Here is a 17394-nt window from a genome sequence, read left to right as displayed (position 1 = left end):
CCCTCTCGCAGTGTGATAAGTGCTTGGAACGAGAGGAAAAATACTTAATCTGAATGTTTTTAAGGCACCTGCAAAAATGCAATGGTGTCTCCTGTCAGGTCCAGATGGTGGTGGGGTTTATTGGGGCAGCAAGACAAACCTGTTGGTTGGGTTGCCTCCACTGCCCACCAGCAGAGTAACGTGGGGCCTTGCTGGAGTCGGAGCTTCAGATGTGCTGTGGTTCACCCTGGACAGCCCCCCAGGACTTGTACGAAAACTTCTGGTGTGTTCTGTGAAATCAGTTTGGTCCTGTCCTGGGGAGGCGGGAGGGGCTGCTGGGGGACTCACTGCACCGGTCGCTCTCCTTGGTGCTGACACGTGCGTCTGGTGCCAAGCGCCCGCAGAGGGCAGAGGCCGGTGCGAGCGTGAGACTCTCACCCTCCCTCAAAGGCACATGGTAAACTGTCCAGAGGTCCTAGTGAGAGTGAAGAGCGCTGCCCTGCAGGTGGGAGGCTGGGCTCTGGGTCCACCTCCACAGTTCCAGGAGGTCCTGAGATGATTCCCCTCAGCAAAAGACATTTGTGAAAGGACCCAGACCCTTTGCAGGAGCCATGGACCGCTTGCATGGGGACTCAGGGACGGACTGCCATCACCACTTGTGCAGCATGGGAGTGGGAAGGAAACACTGAACAAGCAGAGAATCCTTGAATGCTCTGGACAGTTCGTTTGCATTGCACATCCTTTATTTGCTTATGAATTGCAAATGTCAAAGTACACTTGCCCTGACCGTGAGAATCTGAGGGCGTGCCACACTTCCCTGCCAGTTCCCGCCACACGCCCGCTTGCTCGTGCACCATCACTTGTCAGGGCCCAGGTTCTCTGGATGTAGTGACAAAAGTCAGAGTGGACCGCCTGGTGTAGGGAAACGATCGCTGGTCTTAGATGCAGGGGACTTGGACTTCAGTTCCAGCTCTGCTCGGATGTGAGCTTCTGAGCTTTGGGCCGTATCTTTGCTTTACTTCTCAGAGCCTCAGTTTCCTCAGCTACAGCAAAGAGAAGGAAATCGATGTTTTGTAGCTATTTCACAAGGTTGTTTTGAGACTCAGCATTAGGACGGGCCGCACAGATGAATCACCTTAGGACAGAAATCTGGAAACCAGATGGGTTAAGATTCTGGAACATCCAACCTGATCTGTTCAGGGTGTGGCACCTACAAGGCTCTTAGTAATGGATAAAGTTTGCCTAATTCTAGTCCCATTTTTGGAATTTTTAAGATGCTTGATTTTTTTTTTCTTGTATTAGCACCTCTCCTGTAGGACCGTACCTCAGTAATTCTGTCAGGCAGGTAGTTCACATGCCGCTGTTGATCCGTGCCCAGACAAGGCTAAGACACACCCAGCTCTGGTGTCTTCCAGGCGGTTTTGAGGTGCAGGGTACTGCCCGCTGCCCCTGCTACCTGTCCTGGGCAGGGCTGTGGCTAGAGACTTCTCTGCCCGTCCTCCCGGGAGGTAGAAGACGCCTCAGATGTACGACGGCTGTGCGCCAGAGTCACGTTGCTGCCCTGGGGTCGGAAGTAGCTGGTATTTCCGCGTGCCCACTTTGGTTTCGAGTGTGTGAGGCTTGCAGTCAGGTCTGAGGGGGACCTCCTAGTGATCTGGAAGCCAGGCCATCCTGCCACCGTCTCTAAAACGTTGGCGCTTCGAGAAGATCGGAACACTCCTGCCAGTTGATCACTGGTGAGAAACACAGATCTTGCCGATTCCTATCCCCGCAAATCAATACAGTCCCGATATTTCATTGTTAGCGGCTCATCTACCTTTATGAGTGGGAACTTCATTAGCAAGTGTTAATCCAGAGAGCAGCTCTTCAGGCTGGGACGTCCGCAGCTCTTACCCAGATCCTGGAAAGCAGAGCAGCAAGGCAGGGAGGCAGTCGGGAGGGGGACTCGGAGCCAGCCAGCATTGTCCTCACCTTGAGAAGCCACTAGGGAGAGAGCAAGCCGCCGCCTCCTGCTTCAGCTGACCCTGCTAGCAGATGGGCACCAGGACTACCATACCCCTGTGAGCAGGGGATTTAACAGGGCTTTATTTAGGGAAGAATGGGCTGATTAGCCGATAAAGAGCATGTAAGATGGTATGGGGCAGCCTTTGATGTCTGGCTGGCGCGGCAGGGAGCCGGGGGGTGAGTGACAGCAGTGTGTCACAGGATTACTCCGCCCGTGACAATACCGCTCTCTGTTCTGGCCATGTCACCACTCAGTTACAGCTACTTTTTCGGTTGTTATGCCCTTCTTTTGAAGGCATTTCTCGCTGCACTCTTACATCCTCCCACCCCACCCCTGCCTTGCTAACGCAGACGGCACTCAAGGATACAGTAGGCACCTTTTTTTTTTTTTTTTTTTTTTTTTATTTGGGGAAATCTTGTCACTCCTGGAAGAAGAAGAATGACTTGGCAGCTAATGTGCACACGGACCGTATAATTGTGGTCAGGGTAAGCGGCAGAGAAGACGGGACAGATTTTCCGCACCTCAGTCAGGGCTCAAGCAAATGCCAGTTGCTGCTTTTTGAGGACTGGGAAGAAAAGTCCGTTAAACACCACAAAGTGCAGAGAGTTATGCTGTGGCCACAGTGATTGTTCTGAGCTCAGGCGTCTCCTCTGAAATCCATCTGTCAAGAAAGGGAGTGGTTCCTTCTGCTTTCTTGGGGTGGACCAATTTGGAGCACTGAATTCTCCAAATTATTCTGCATTCTGTGTCATGGGGTTAACTGCCTAGAGTAGCTCTACGTTATGTGCAGACCCCTGATACCTGTGGACCAAATCCATGCCACTGTGAGCAGAATCCTGTCTCGCCTCGTCATGCACCAAACAAGGGGTTCGTCTGGGTGTTAAAACATGAAGCAAGGGCACGTTAGCTAAGGAGATGGTTTCCACGCAGTGACAAAGGGAAGTTTTATCTCATCCGTATGCGTTTATTCCTTTACTTGACCACTGTTGAGACAAAAAAAGGATAATGTCCCCAAATGAGATCTTTATCACCGGGTCTGTATCCGCTTTTCAGTCCTTAGTTCTGAAAGGGAACACAAAATGCTTCTCCCCTGCACACAGATGCAGTCGTAGTTACAAAACTCGTCTGACACCGACACACAGACCTGCCAAGGCAGCCCCCCACCCCCCGCCCCAAACACCGACACAGACGTGCACACAGGGAGTCGGTGCTGTTGGTAAAATATTGAATGGCCCCTTAGCAACATCCATCACAAACACAGCATTTTCCTTCTGTGAAACGCAGTTCTGATTTTGAAGCTCGGTAGATTCCGCGGTTCCTGGGAAGCAAAGATAACATACCTTCCAAAATTTCCATCTTCCCAGGAGACGGGGGGACCCGGTACCGTCTGCTTCGGGAGGGCAGAGTGGTGTTGTCGGCCAGGGCGTCTGTCTGTCTAGGCGGTGACACACACGAGTAGTGAGCAGGCCCGCCGTGCGGGGCTGCGAGTTCCTCGCCTCCCTTACACGCTGTGGAGACTGGTTCAAGAATACAATGCGTTACTGTGTCAGTGCTACTGCGACAGTACGAGAGAGCGAGTCTGCTGTTTTTAACCAACTATCTCGTGAATTCTGTGCTGTGATCATGAAAGCACTGCTCTGCCCCAACGATGTAGTTTGTAGCTACCTGAGACTTGTCTACCCCTGGCTTATGCCACCTGTGTCTTTCTGATGTTTTCCTTCGTGCCTAGAAACATCTTGGACGTCGCCTTTATCAGTAATCCAATAACTATGCTCCTCTGTTCTCGGCTCCCTCCTTTTAGAATTAGTAGAGCAACAACAGTTCAAGTTTTTGGCTGTTCTTAAAAGAAATGCAGTTTTATTTATGCACATTTCCTTTTTCTCTTTCACTTAAATGTTTGCTTATTTTTGAGAGCGTGCCAGTGTGGGAGGGGCGGGCGGGGTGGGGACAGAGGATCTGAAGCAGGCTCCACACAGACAGCAGAGAGCCCGATGTGGGGCTCGAGCTCACGAACCACAAGATCATGACCTGAGCCGAAGTCAGTTGCTCAACTGACTGAGCGCCCCAGGTGCACCATACACCTTTGCTCAAGCCAGCCCGGTCAAAGTGTGACCACGAAGTTCCTGCTCTTACCAAACAGGTAAGCCATCTAAAATGAAGGATCTCTTAACCCTTAACGACTGGGTCTGGGTGTGCTGGGCCTGTGCTCGGCGGGCCGTGGTCAGTGACAGGAGGGTACACGGGGCTGGCTCCCCTGGGTCCTGGCCTCGGGTCAGAACCCCCGGCACCCGGGCACCGCAGAGCACCTGTCCCCCCGGAGTTCTAGATCCAGTGTTTTCTCTACACCAAGTAGACGTCCTCATGTGGAGGTGCCTGCCGGAGTTTTCTCATCTGAATTGTCACGGATTTTAGCACTAACGTTCAAACTGGAGGTTTTGCACAGCCCTACTCGGGACATTTTTCCTTTTTGAAGCCTTTGCCCTGTCACTTGTTCTGATTGCCACCGTCGCCTGTCCAGTGGCTGATCGGTAACTGCGAAGGGCTCCTGTCCTCACTGGTGCTCTAGGGCCTCCGGTTCTTAGGTGCCGCCCGAGGGAGGGCCACACAGGGGTTGAGCCGGGATTGAGCCTCTTCTGTCTGCCCTGGGACAAGTGACTCCGCGATTCTCTGCCTAGTCCCCTGGCTTCCCAAACGGGCACGGGTGCCTCACGGTGCTGTGTAAGGACCACGCCAGGCGGTCCAGCATCGACACGGGGTCAGACGTGAACACACGGGAGCACATGGCGGTGACGGTGCTGGTGGCTCTTTCTGCCAGCCTTCACCGCACCTGTGAGTATCCTGGGCCAGGGAGTGGGAAGTGCGGTCAGCGGTCAGCTTTTCAGCACCCTTGAGCTTGCCGTATCAGGAACAACCTTGAAAACGTGGAACCGGTCCGCTCCAAGACGGGCATCAAGAAGCTGCAGCTGCACCTCCTGTAAAGCAATATTCTCATCATTAGGAGCAGCTTGCCTGCCAATTTGTATGTGGCATTTACAACCTCCCTCGTATCACTTAATTAGCTGGAGGCACACCTGGAATCTTGCCCACTGTGAAAATTCTCTCAATCTCATTGAGCCAGTTATTCTGTAAAAGATTGGCCAAACATGAGATCAGAGGCGAGACAAAGCCACGCTAGAGAACGTGGGGATCTCTGTGTGAACCCCCTGCATGCGGGTCAGATCCCGAGCAGCACTACTGCCTCTGACCCCTCTGGCCACCTCCTGGTCTCTTCCCTTGGCTTCTCACACCCGGCCCCAGGCCACAGAGCCTCTACACCCTCACCTGTCGCCCTTGCCGCCAGCCTTTCGGTGCATCTCCTTGCTCTGATGACTAAGGCAAGTGACAACGGCGAGCCCCCTCTTCAGCGGCCCTGCGTGGCACCCATTTTCCCCATCGTCTCAGGGCCTTCGCCGAGTCCCCGGGGGGCCTGGGCCTCTCCCTGCTTTCCGTCTTTGGACTCAGTGCCTCCTGCGAGGAGGTCTTCTCTGGGCCGCCTGCCCGGGTTGGCACCTCAGCCTTCCCTCACCCCACACCGCCGTCTGTGTGTGCGGGTGGCTCATGTCCATCTCTCGAGTGCAGCTTGCGGTGGAGACCCTGTCTGGTTTTTCTCCTCTCATCCCCAGCGGCTCCCGTGGTGCCCGGCACCACGTGGATAGATAAACAGAACCTGCCGGCAGCCTGTAATTCTGAGAGGAAGGGCACAGTGGGAAGGAAAGAAAGATAAGAAAAAGAGGGAAATGCCTCTTGCCTGTTCAGTGGACCCAGCAAACAGCAAATCTTGCAAGGGGTAGGGGGACACCTGCTTTTCAGAGCACGCTGCGCTCAGCCAGGCTGTCCCGGGAGAACAAGACGGGGCCACCTTCCTCTGAACCAGTGTCCCTGACTTCATGGGTGGAGGCGGCTTGGGGATCAGCCCACATAGCATGGGCGTGAGCAGGTTCAGGGCTGGGGCCTCTGCCCTGCCTCCACAGGACCAGAGCAGACGCCCCACTGGAAGGTCAGATCACCCGGCTTCAGCCTGGAGACCAGGGTTTGAAACAGCTAAGGACCGCCGGAGGTAGCCTCAAGGGCAGAAGGTGTCCTGTGGAGCAAGGGAGCAGAGTCCGCTGTCAGACTCCCCTGGGGAGCTGTATGTAGTACAGGGCCCCAGGCCCCATCCCAGGAGACCGTGGTTCAGTAAAGCCTCAAGTCCTGAAGAGGGGGATGGAGGTGGTCGTAAGTTGACTAACAGTTCTCAAAAATGTAGACCCAGGTCCTCGGAGCGGGCGACGGGGTGTCCTCCTTAATGCAGGAGGACAGCCAGATGCTGGCCAAGTGTATGATTCAAGTTAGGATTAATTAATAATATTTTAACGTAGAACCTGGATGAGCTGCATGGATTGTAGACAGGAGCATCTTCTACGGGCCTCTCTGGCAAGGCACACACAGGATGGGTCTCTTTGAAGTCCACACTGCGTTATCTCTGTGGGACATTTGTACGGAGGAGAATATACTCTTGTCCAGACGGGGCCAGGGGACAGGAAAAGTTCTGTGGAACGTGGCCACGTCCCTTCTGGTGGGAAACACAGCACGGCACAGAGTCCTTGCTCAGGGACTGCGTGTCAGCGAGCCGCCTGTAGGTTAGTGAGCTCATCACGGGCACGGGCAGCTCCAGGAAGCGGCGTGGTGTGGGCACAGGCTCCCGTGGAGGGCCTGCCTCTTCCACTCGGGTCACGCGGTGCAGATCCAGTTATAATTCCCTTCCCTCCTCTCCACTCAGGTACCGTGGGCCCTGCCTTTCCGGGCTTTGGCTTAATTATTGCTGTGCACACGCAGCTTTTACATTTGGCCTTTCGCTGCTGCCACTATTTCTTTCCCTCTGACACCATGCAATTACCAGCCCTGTGCCTCTTCGTGGAACAAACACACCCTCATCCCCACCCGGCTAATGAGGCGATTAGAGGGATTTCACGGTGACCCTGCTCTTTCTCCACACCTGGGTCACCTGCAGACAGCGGGAACCACAGGGTGTGTTTTCAGTCAAGCGGCCAGGCCGATAACAAAGAACAGGAACCCAGCCGGCCTCTCCTGGGAGGGTGCTCGGGCGGTCACGTTCACTGTTGGAGCCTTCCAGGCACCCGAGGTGGAAGACGCAGCTGGCCCAGCGTGAGTCGGCGGACGGCAGTCGAGGCTGCGGGCAACGGGAGAATGCCCGGCTCTTCGTTACATTGGCCGTGCTCGGAGCTCTCCTGGTTCGCGCCATCGGAGAGCTAGGAAAGAACGTGACGGTCCCAGCTCTCCCCTTGCTACACGTCACCCTGAACCCCTCCTCACCCCTCCTGGGGTGACCCATGCCTCTGATCTATCCCCGCGGTCCACGGGCCCCTTTTTGAGTAGGAAGGTGTGCGTCCTGCTGTAGCCCATCACGAAATGACTCTACGTCTTCTCCAGATGTCCCTTTCATTCTGGGCCTGGTGTTACAGCCACGGTCTGAAGTGGAGAGTGACATCTCAACTAGTTCGTAATCGAGAGGAGGGATGCAGTTTGAGCACCGCAGTTTGAGCAGTGGCGTGGGACCCTTAAGGGCTTCCGTGCGCCCTCGGCTCTGCTGAGGCCCTGTGTGTGTCTCGCTGAGCCCCAGGCCGGTCCCGCGAACCCAGGGGAAAGGGGGCGTGCCTGCTCCCCAGGCCCCAGGTCTGAGAGAGCCTGGAGCCCACATCCCGGCACTTTGTTGCTGCCTCACATACCCCTTGTAGAAGGTTCCAGTTTCTAGAGTTGGTGTTGGGCAAAGTAAGTGTTTGAGCCCCACCGCGGGTGTTTTCCTGTGTGAGCAGTTGTTCCTGTAATCGAAGAAACGGACTTAAAGCAGGAGTCCATTTGGTTACGTACGTGGAAGAATTTGATGTGAAACCGTCAGGGTAGCAACCCCAGAGTGGTGGTGGAAGCTTTATGTTTGTTTGCAGGGCAGTTGCCTCGAAAGATCTCTGATAAGAGATGATCGCAGGGAGGATCTGGATCCCGCTTTTTCCCTGGTGTCCTTTCAGGTCCAGAGGGTGCAGTGCCTGGGCCTGAAGTCAGGTGTCCCCAGCTTGATCCCAGCCCTGGCAACAACGAACCTGCGTCGTGCAGCCCTCAGGGCCCTGGAGTGTGCAGAAGGGTTCCGGACATGTAGCCCGGTGCGGAGCCTGGGGTGGCTGCTCGGTAAATGCTGCTTTCTCCCGCCCCCCCTGGGACTCCCCCTCTCTGAGTCTGTAAGAGGGGTGAGCGCTTATGGGAAATCTTCCCGAGGGCTCCCGCCACAGTCTGCCCTTGACCTGCCTGTTGCATGGCTCCTGGGTCCTGAAGGCCTCTGCTCCAGGCCTCCCAGCCGTGGGTGCTCGCCACCTGCACAGGGGGGACTCGGCTCCCCGTTAGAGCTGCTGAAGTTGAGCCCCCATGGACCACTTTCATTTTCCACTCTGTGGTCTCTGTGAGATTCTAATGCTGAATGTGCATGATATGCAAACAAAAATACAAGGTGTTGTTATCGTTGATCAAAGCCGTCCCTGGTCCACATGACACGTGTCAGGTATCTGATGATGGCTCCTTATCTCCCGCCTCTCCTCTTTTCCATACTGTTAATAACAATAACAGTCAACGCTGGATGGGGGCTTTCACAACAGGCACTGTGAGAAGCACCTCGATTCATTAGTTCCCTGAATCCTTTTGAGAGTGAGCAGACTGGCCCGGGGAGAGATGGGGCCTTGGCCAGACTCAGCCCCACAGCCCGTGCAGGACGGCCCCGGGGTCCTCCCGGTCAGAGGGGCTGGCTCCGCCCTGCGGCGCCAGCATCCCCAGCTGCTCGTCCGTCACCGTCCGTCCTCTGGGCGGCTCTTCTCCCAGCCGGGGTTCTTTTCCAAATCCGGGTCATGGAACTACCCAAACGTGCAGGAGAGACGGACCAGCACAGAAGAGGAGAGCGATCACATCTATTGGCCTATTAACGGTAGGAGCAGGGACCGCGGCTACCACTCACACGGGGCTCAGCACCGGCCTGGCTCCCTCAGTGCGACGAGCACCCTGGCCTCCTGGCTCCAGGCCTCCCGCATTGTTGGCATCTGGGCCGTCCTGGGGCTCAGGTTGAAACTGGCCAACCGAGTCCCTGTTTGTTTGCACGTGTGAGAGTTCAAACCGCCCAGCTGCTCTGCCTCAAGAGCAGGACGGTGCACGTGCCCCGGTGTTGTTCACCCTTTAGCCAAGGCCTGTCCCTTTGGCCTGCCAGGGTGTTGCAGGTGTTCTGTCGTCCAGGGTGTCCGCTGTCCCTGCAGGCTGCTTTTCATCTGCCGATGTGACAAATATGCCTCATAATACCATCCAAGACATCGATCATGTCAAACAGGACGGGCCCACAGGGCTGAGCTCTGGGGTCTGGTGCTGAAATGCTGTCCCCAGCTTATCAGTCTCAGGCAGCACATTTAGGATGTAGTCAGACCGGTTACAGACACACCTGACTGTTTCCATGCCCACTCGGTATTTCTCCATCGTCATATTTTCACCGAGAATTAAAACGTGTCAAGCACTTGGTCATGCCCGTTAGGCCTGTAGGTGGAGGCACTTTCTGACATGGGGGGGAACCTAAGCTTGGAGAGAGCTGTTGACTCCACGGGGACATCGGCTAGGCATGGCCACCCTGCCTGGTGATGTCCGGGCCCAAGTCCTGCCAGAGCTGTTCTAACGGTTTCTGCCACTTGGGCAAATAATCTTGAGGTTCCCGTCCAATTCTGGGATTCTCATTTCTCTCTTCCCTTTTAGGCCTCTGCTACCTCTGAACATTATCTCTGTCCTCTCTTTCATTGTGCGTGCTCTGCCGGGCAGCAAAATCGATCATGACGTCGATGTATTGATTGCCTGTGACCTGCGTGGCCTGGCAGCATGCCTGCCCTCAGCCCGGGGCTCAGAGCTCTTTTCTGCTTTTCACTGGGTCTTGTTCTTGGACGTAAGGCGGAAACCCGCTTTTTATCAATCTCTGTGTCCACAGAGTCACTCTCGGGTACTTTTCTGCAGTGACCGTCCGCCACAGCATGGCTCACCTGGGGTAGGGCGTCTTCTGGGGCCCCGGTAGTCTTACCGAAGCTAACGTTGGTCTGGTCCTAGGAAATCACAAAAAAAAGCGCCCTTGAGACGGTCCGCCCGCCAGCTTACATCTCTGCCGAAACAGAACCCACGGGTTAAAGGAGGCTTGATACAGCTGCTTTTTCCTTCAGTGACCGTGAAAGGCTTGATAGTGTGTGGGCTGAATTACCACCCGCACTAGCGGGTTCCTTCCCTGAGCTGCTCCGTTGCACCGGAGGGACTGCCTGTCAGATTCTCCTTGGAGTTGTGTGCGACTCTGTCATCCGAGAGCCACCAGAACCCCACTCAGACACTGCTGCCTTTCCTTCACCCGTGAGGGCGAGGCGGGAACAGGGAAGCTTTTGAGGCTGCCTCAGGCCTTCTAAAAGCATCGCTGTCTCCTACTGGCATCGCTTAGGACCCAGGCTTTCCTTCCAGTTGGGGGGCTTGCTTCCCTCAGTCCTTGGTGTGGGGGGGGGCAGGGGGGGTGCTCTCACTGTGTCCCTAGGTCATTTGCTTACATGCAGAAAGAATCCTTCAGATCAGAGAATAAGTACATTTTACTACTACTCAGTCTGTCTGTTTCTGTCTTAAGAGAAAACTCTCACACAAAATCAAACAAAAAGCGAAAAGCAAAGAGGTTTTGATAAGTAAAAGTTAAAAGACTTGGATATTTTGGCATAGGGCAAAATTCGACCGTTTGATTTTTTTCCCTATAACAAATACACTGTTCTTTATGGTCATAAAAATAATACATGTTCATTGTAAAAATTCAGGAAATAGAGAAAAGCTTAAAAATCACCTGTCAGCCCACAATCCAAGTTAACCTTGAGTCACAGTTTTTATACCCTGCAGATTTCCACGGCGAGTATACTTCTATGGGTTTCTTGGTGTCCGTGATGGAATTGAACAAATCGTGTGATTTTCTTTAAACTGCCGTTTCTCACCTAAGTTAATTCAACCTTCACTTTTCAGTTGCACTCTGTCGGGGCCGCCAAGAGTCTTTGAGATTTTGAGATAACATGAACATTGTCTTGGCATAAAAACGTCTTGTGCAGGAGGCTTGCTTCTGGTTTTGGTGGAAACCTAACAGCACGGCGGTTAAGTGCACGAGTCACGGGGTCAGATTTCCGAGACTGGAGTCCCTGCTCTTCCGTCACTGGTTTGTGACCCTGGGCGCCACCTCCCTCCCCTGTGTCTCTATTCCTTCACCAGTAACGTGGGGGTGCTAACCGTAGCCGTTTCGTGGGGTTGTGGGTGAAGTAGACGAGTTAAACACCTGTGCAGTGCCGAGAACAGCGCCACGGGAGTGTCGGCAGGAGAATCATCATGGAGGTCGGTGGCCAGTTTGAAAGACTGACTTGTTGTATCTTTAAGTCCCTTCACCGCCCCCGTCAGTGGAATTTGCTCACGTGTTGTTTCGATGTATTTGGTAGATCTCTTCAGTGTTGGCCACTGTCATTCTCATCATCTCTTCGAGTGTCGCCTACAGGAAGTGTTCTCAGCATCAGAAAGAGTCACAGGGGTGCGTTTCAAGTCCTGGGGAGCAGATTTATGGTCCAGTGACTATTGTGGATAACTGTTGGGAAGGAATAGTTAAACCAGAATAAAATCTAGATGGAATTACGGAAGGCAGTAGCAGACTAAAGAAAAATGTGCTTGAACATTTTTTTTAATGTTTATTTATTTGGGGGGGCGGGGGGGGGACGAGCATGAGCAGGGGAGAGGTGGGCAGAGGGGAAGAGAGAGAATCCAAGCAGTCTCCACGCCGTCAGCGCAGAGCCCGATTCAGGGCTCCATGCCGTGAACCGTGAGATCATGACCTGACCTGAAATCAGGAGTTGGACACTTAGCCGACTGAGCCACCCAGGCGCCCCTGCCTGTACGTTTTTAAACGCTAGCATGAGGAAGGCTTCTAAGCGTGATCCTAAAGCTGTAAAACTTCGTAAAAGAAAATACCGATTGACCTGACAGTACATAAATTAAAGAAGGTAAAGTGAAAAACTCTGTCCTGTAAGAGGATGCCATGAGCACAATCCTGAGCTGGGGCGGCTTCCTACCTGGGGTAGCCTTCTGTGAATCTGTCCGTAAAGGTGCGAGAAGGTCCTGAGGCCCCTCTTCTGCAGTGGTCACCCTAGTGGGCATATTGATTTACTAATTAGGCTGTGATTTCACCTTATTGGCAGTGAAAGTGGCATCTGCCCATCCTGCAGGGTAATCCAGCCTGGTAACCAAGGGGGGTTATTCAGCCTTCACTACAAGGGAGTTCCCTGTGGTTAGATAAACTGATCTGTTGCTTGGTAACTGCGGGATTACTCTGGTGGACTGGGAAGTCCATTTGAGAGGGGTTTGAGTATTTGGAGGGCAAGGAGGGCAAGAAAGTTGGCAAGTCCCTGGGAGAAGTGCAGCTTGGCAGGAGAAGGAGTCGAGAGGCCACATGCGCCCAGCGCGGGCCTGGGTTTAGAACGTTCCACCTTCCCATCTGTACTTTGCCTTCTCGGCACTGGGCCTCAGAACAAAGGAACAGCAGACAGCCAGCTGGGTCCTGTTGCTCCCACAGCAGTGGGGAAAACCCTGCGGGGTCGACCCTGAGGTTCGGGTCCTGGGGAGGTGGTCTGGGTCTGAAAGACGAAACCCCGCTTGCCCTCTGGACCACCAGGAGCCTCGGAGCTTGGGTTTGGGTCCCAGGTCGAAAGTACGTTGCCTAGAAGGAGATGCTAAGATAGGACGTTTTGCGCTCAGAAGCTGAAGGCGGGCAGGACCATCTCCCAGATGCACTTCCAACGAGTCCCCCCCCCCACGGTGTGGACCCGAAGGTCCTTAATAACCATGTTGCACCTGCCGGGCAGGAGGGACCTCGCGCTGCCCGGGACCCAGCTGTATGTGTCTGGGGAGGGACGGGGACGGAAGGGCGCCCGTGTGGTGCCCCCGCCGGTGTGGTCTCCCGCAGTGTCCCTCCGGCCCCGTCTGCAGGACCGCCAGCCTGCGCCTGAGCCTGCGAGGGTGCCGCTCCGGCTGTCTGTGCCTGCTCTGTCGGCAGTTAGGGTATCAATCGCCCCGATCAGGTTCTGGTTATTTATTTTGCTTTAGCGGTGGCAGGAGCAGTCACAGAGCCGATGCTGGGGAGGATATTTTGACTGAAATTTTGCATATTTTGAAACTCGGGTTGTTAGATTTAAAATTATACACATTGTGAGTACCTGGCTTCAAACGGGGAAGAGGAAGCATTTCTTCCTGTCAGAACCTTCTCACTCCGTCTGTCATGTAACCCGACTAAAAATAAACTACAAGCACGAGAACTGGCAGCCTTCAGTTTGGAACAAGTTTAGTGCCCTCAGCTGCAGGCCTGGCTCCCGCCGCCTCCCAGCCACGCGCCAGCCCCCCCCCCCCCCGAGGTGCGGCCCCCTCCACCACCGGGCACAGCAGGGTGCACGGTCCACCACCCCGGGGAGTTAGGACGAGTGCCCTGCAGGAGAAGGGGGTGCAGCCCCAAATGCCCCGGCCTGGGCATCAAGGGCCCCCGGGGTCAGGCCTGGCTCCCGTGTGGCCTTGGAGAGCCTCTCGGTTGGCACCTCCGGACCTCAGTTTCCTCATTTTTAACTGATTGACCGAAATCCACATGCCAGCCACCCGCTAGCCGCCTGTGCGTCTCTAATCCTTCCAGCACCTGTGAGCTTTGTTCTAAGTATCTTCCCCTTTGTTCAGGTGAGGAGACCGAGCGGAGAGCCTGAGCTGTGTCATTCGGCCTCCTCCGTTGTCAGCTCTCCTCTTGGTCCCCACTTGCCCCTTACTCCTCTGTCATCCAGGTGCTGCCCCCACCGTCCCCCTGCCACATTCTCATGTGAGCACAGAACTCCCCCGTGTCTGGCCGTGGTTCTCTGCCACCCTGGCTCCTGCCAGATCTTCCTAAGTGTTTGTCCCTGGACACGCAGCCTGCTGGGAGGAGCGTAGGCCTGAGTCCATCCGACCTGTGTTTGCATCTCCGCTGCTGCACCTACGAGCTCGATGGTCTTGGGCAAAGTACTTAACGCTCCTCCAGAATAGTTTCCTTGTCTGTGAAACGAGGGCGCTGTCATACCTCCCTTGTCCGGCGGACGGCATGACTGTGGAACCCCGAAAGTACTTCCTTGTTTGCTCCCAATCTCGCAGGGCACTGTCACTGACGCATCCATGCACCCTTATGACAAAGTCTTACCCTTAACGTATTCTCAGACCTTTGTTCCCAACAAAGGGTGACCGTGTTTTTCCCTGTGCGTCCTGGTAGAAAACCATGCTAGGCCTGCCGCACCGTTGCTTGAGCCCCGCCCTGTGGAGGAATTCGGTGTAATTGCCTTAGCCTGGTCCAGCGCTGTCACAGGACTCCGCCACCTTTCCTGCCAGCTCAGGAGCGCAGTAGTGATCCCGTTGCTAATTCTTGAGTTTTCAAGGAGTTCCGTTCTATCTTGAGCACAACTTTAGTCCACTTGAGCTCCGACGATTACCAAGAAAATGCTGTAACTATACGTTGCAGAGGGCGACGTGTGCCTTTTGCAAGAACCCTAAGACCCCGCTGTCGGGAGTTGAGGGAATGGCCGGCATAGCAGTGTGGGTTCAGTGGTATGGCTCTCTTGTTCTTATTTGGGTTAAAATCCTGTCCTGGGAAACGTTTGCTCTTAGACATTCATAATCATTCTTCCTGTGTACAGTTGAACTTCTACCAATTTCTCCCTCTGATCTTCTGATCAAATGGTGAGGCTGCTGTCTCTTGAAAACAGTTACTGGCATTCAACGCCTGAAATTGATTTTCAGCCTTTTGCACTTTCCTCGTGGGTTGGGGCAGGGAGCCCTCCCTCTCGCTCCGCACCCATGCCCGTGGTCGGTGGAGAGCGGTGGGTCTGGCAGATGCCGTCCCGTCTGCCCATGCAGACCCTGGGTTTGGGGTTTTCAAGGTCAAAAATATCTACAGGAGGCTCTTCAGTCAGCGAAGAGGTGTCTGCGACCGACACCCCACCCCCGGGCGCTGTGTGGGCCCCGTCAGGAGGAGGCTTTGACCTACACGGGGCTTACTTGCCCAGAGTTGCTGGCCGGCTTTCGCCCGCTGCATGTTGTTGAGTTTCAAGGCGGGTTTTTCCCCCCATCCTTTGGCAAACTGCTGTATCATACACTTCGTTTGCCATCAGAGTGTGAGTGCGTATCGTTCTTTTTTTTCCGTGAAAACAACACAGAACAAAGCCTCACTTTTAAAAATGCCATGATATTTTGCCACCGTTATGAAAATCTGTCAGCACCGTATCTAATCTTCTGGTGCATAGAATATCAAAACAAGCACTATTGAAGGGATTGTACTTCTGTTAATACAAAAATGTCAGTTCCACAGTCTCGGAACCAGCTGCTACCAGCCTCTTTCCAAATGGGAAAGAAAAAAATAATAAAGTTTCCTTTCCCCCCCTCTGCTGTGTTACTTTCTTCAGGCCTGACCTTCGTAAGAAGACCCGGGGTAAACACCGCCTTGCTGAAATCCTGCGTTCAGAATACTCAAGTGGGATTGAGGCCAGCGTCGCCAAGGTCAAAAAGCAAAACAAACACGCGGTGCCCGGCAGCCAGCCACGCAGAGCCATCCGCACCGGGCGCCCAGCCTCGGCCGTGGGAAAACAGAAGAAGCGCCCTCCGTGCAACGGAAAAACCCAGAGAGACTGACCGGGGGCCGAGACTTCCCAAAAAAGTTCTTCCCAAAAAAGTTTTTCGCTTTTTTGTTTTCAACTCTGCCTCCACAGGCCTGGGGCTTGGGGTGGATCCTGGAGGCCCGGAGACCCGGGCTGACGGCCCTGTTCTTGTCAGGAGCATTGTGGGAAAGCCTGGTGCCGTCCCCGCCCCCCCCCCCCTTGCCCTGAAGACAAGCCCCTGACCCAGAGAAGCCAGGCCCTTATCCCGTGGGGGGCGGGGGTCAGCATAGTGTAGACCAGCCAATCAGTGCACCAGAGCCGCACCCTCCCCCCCACCCCCAGCCTCCAGCAAGAGCCTGGTGGTGTGAGTGGCAGCGGGAGGGCCGCGTCCTGCCTCCTGGTGACAGTGTTCTGAAGGTGTCTCCAAGTTTTACTTTAGTTGCCCCATCAACACATTGCTTAACACGAATTTTATAAAATAGCGTTTTTAAAACCGGGATGCAGTTTGCTAAAGAAGAGGGTAAAGGTCAACACGTTTTCTCGATGTACAAGTGCTTTGTTCAGAGGGCTGACTGGTTTTGGCGTGGGTCGGAAGCCTCCGGGTCCGTCCGCAGGCAGCTCCAGGCCCCACATCGCATTCGCGTGCCCGGCCGCCTCTTTTATGTCCACGGAAAACTTCCTGTCTCGTGGCTGATGGATTTACTGGTGCCTTTTTTATTTATTTATGCTTTTTACTGTTGCCTTTTTATTCTTTGCCTTTGAAGTCAAAAGGCACCAGTCTCCTGAGCATTTTCTCCCATCGAGTCCCATCTTGCCTTCAAGTCTGGGGTCCGGGGGTCCTTGTAGTGTGGCCCAGGTCACAGCTGCCCCTCCCCCACTGTGTTGCCCCGGAGGTTTGAAAGGGCCCCCCCCCACCCCGGGGCGGACAGGTTGCCAGATTTGGACGCGGGGATTCCAGAGGCGTCCGAAGGAGAAGGGCCAGAGCTCAGCACCTCTGTGCCGGGAGGTGCTTTGTTCTCTACACCTTCTCGGGATTCCTCGTCTTCCAACTCCTGTGATGGATGATGAGGCCCCCACTTCAGTAACCAACCCTCCAGATGCACAGGAACCAAGCGGCCAGGAGCGGATGAGAGTGCTGCGAGATGGGCCGTCTGCAGGGTCCACAGAGGGGCCAGCGTCCTTGCCTCCGACCCTCTCTGGCAGTGGAGGGTAGCTCGCACCGACACCAGAGGCCCCAGGGAGAGGGCGAGTGTGAGTCCAGTGAGCACTAATCTTCTGCGGGAGGGAAAATATGACCTTCTCACGAGGGCTGTCACATACGAATTCTTAGGGACGGTTGGTGAAGTTTCTAACAACAACAACAGTAATAATAAAGCCTTGTAGCACTTGTCAAGCGGACTTGGGGAAATCTGCCACCTTTCTTTTATTTCCGTGTGTAATGGGTCACATGATTTGGATGAGAAAAGGAGGGATCAAACTTTACAGACAAAACCCAGCTGTGTGAGAAACAGGATTAAAGGCAGTGATTGGGGAGGATCAAAGAGAAGCCCTGCTTCCCCCACCCCCCATGCACTCATTCCTCCAGAGGTCGACTGGGCCCTGCATTCCTGGGGGGGGGGGGGGGCGTGCGTGCGGGAACCTTCCCGGCAGAGGGTGTAA

The 17394-nt window shown here is 54.6% G+C and overlaps 1 protein-coding gene across 3 annotated transcripts in view; it reads left to right on the top strand.

The window, feature by feature from the left end:
- DDX31 (DEAD-box helicase 31) overlaps positions 1-15795 on the top strand; it is a 70599-nt gene extending 54804 nt beyond the window's left edge. For 2 of the 3 annotated variants that reach the window (XM_053908484.1, XM_053908485.1), the window contains exon 21: positions 15544-15795. In XM_053908484.1, coding sequence (XP_053764459.1) covers positions 15544-15769 — 226 coding nt within the window. In that variant the 3' untranslated portion in view covers positions 15770-15795. The remainder of the gene's footprint in view (positions 1-15543) is intronic. The other variant, XR_008424383.1, reaches the window with a different exon arrangement.
- The last annotated feature ends 1599 nt before the right edge of the window (positions 15796-17394 follow it).

Source organism: Panthera pardus, unplaced genomic scaffold (assembly GCF_024362965.1).
Source record: "Panthera pardus isolate Hobbes unplaced genomic scaffold, ASM2436296v1 HiC_scaffold_20, whole genome shotgun sequence".
NCBI classification, from domain to species: domain Eukaryota; kingdom Metazoa; phylum Chordata; class Mammalia; order Carnivora; family Felidae; genus Panthera; species Panthera pardus.
Note: the sequence above shows the minus strand (reverse complement) of the source record. Positions and strands in the feature narration are given on the sequence as shown.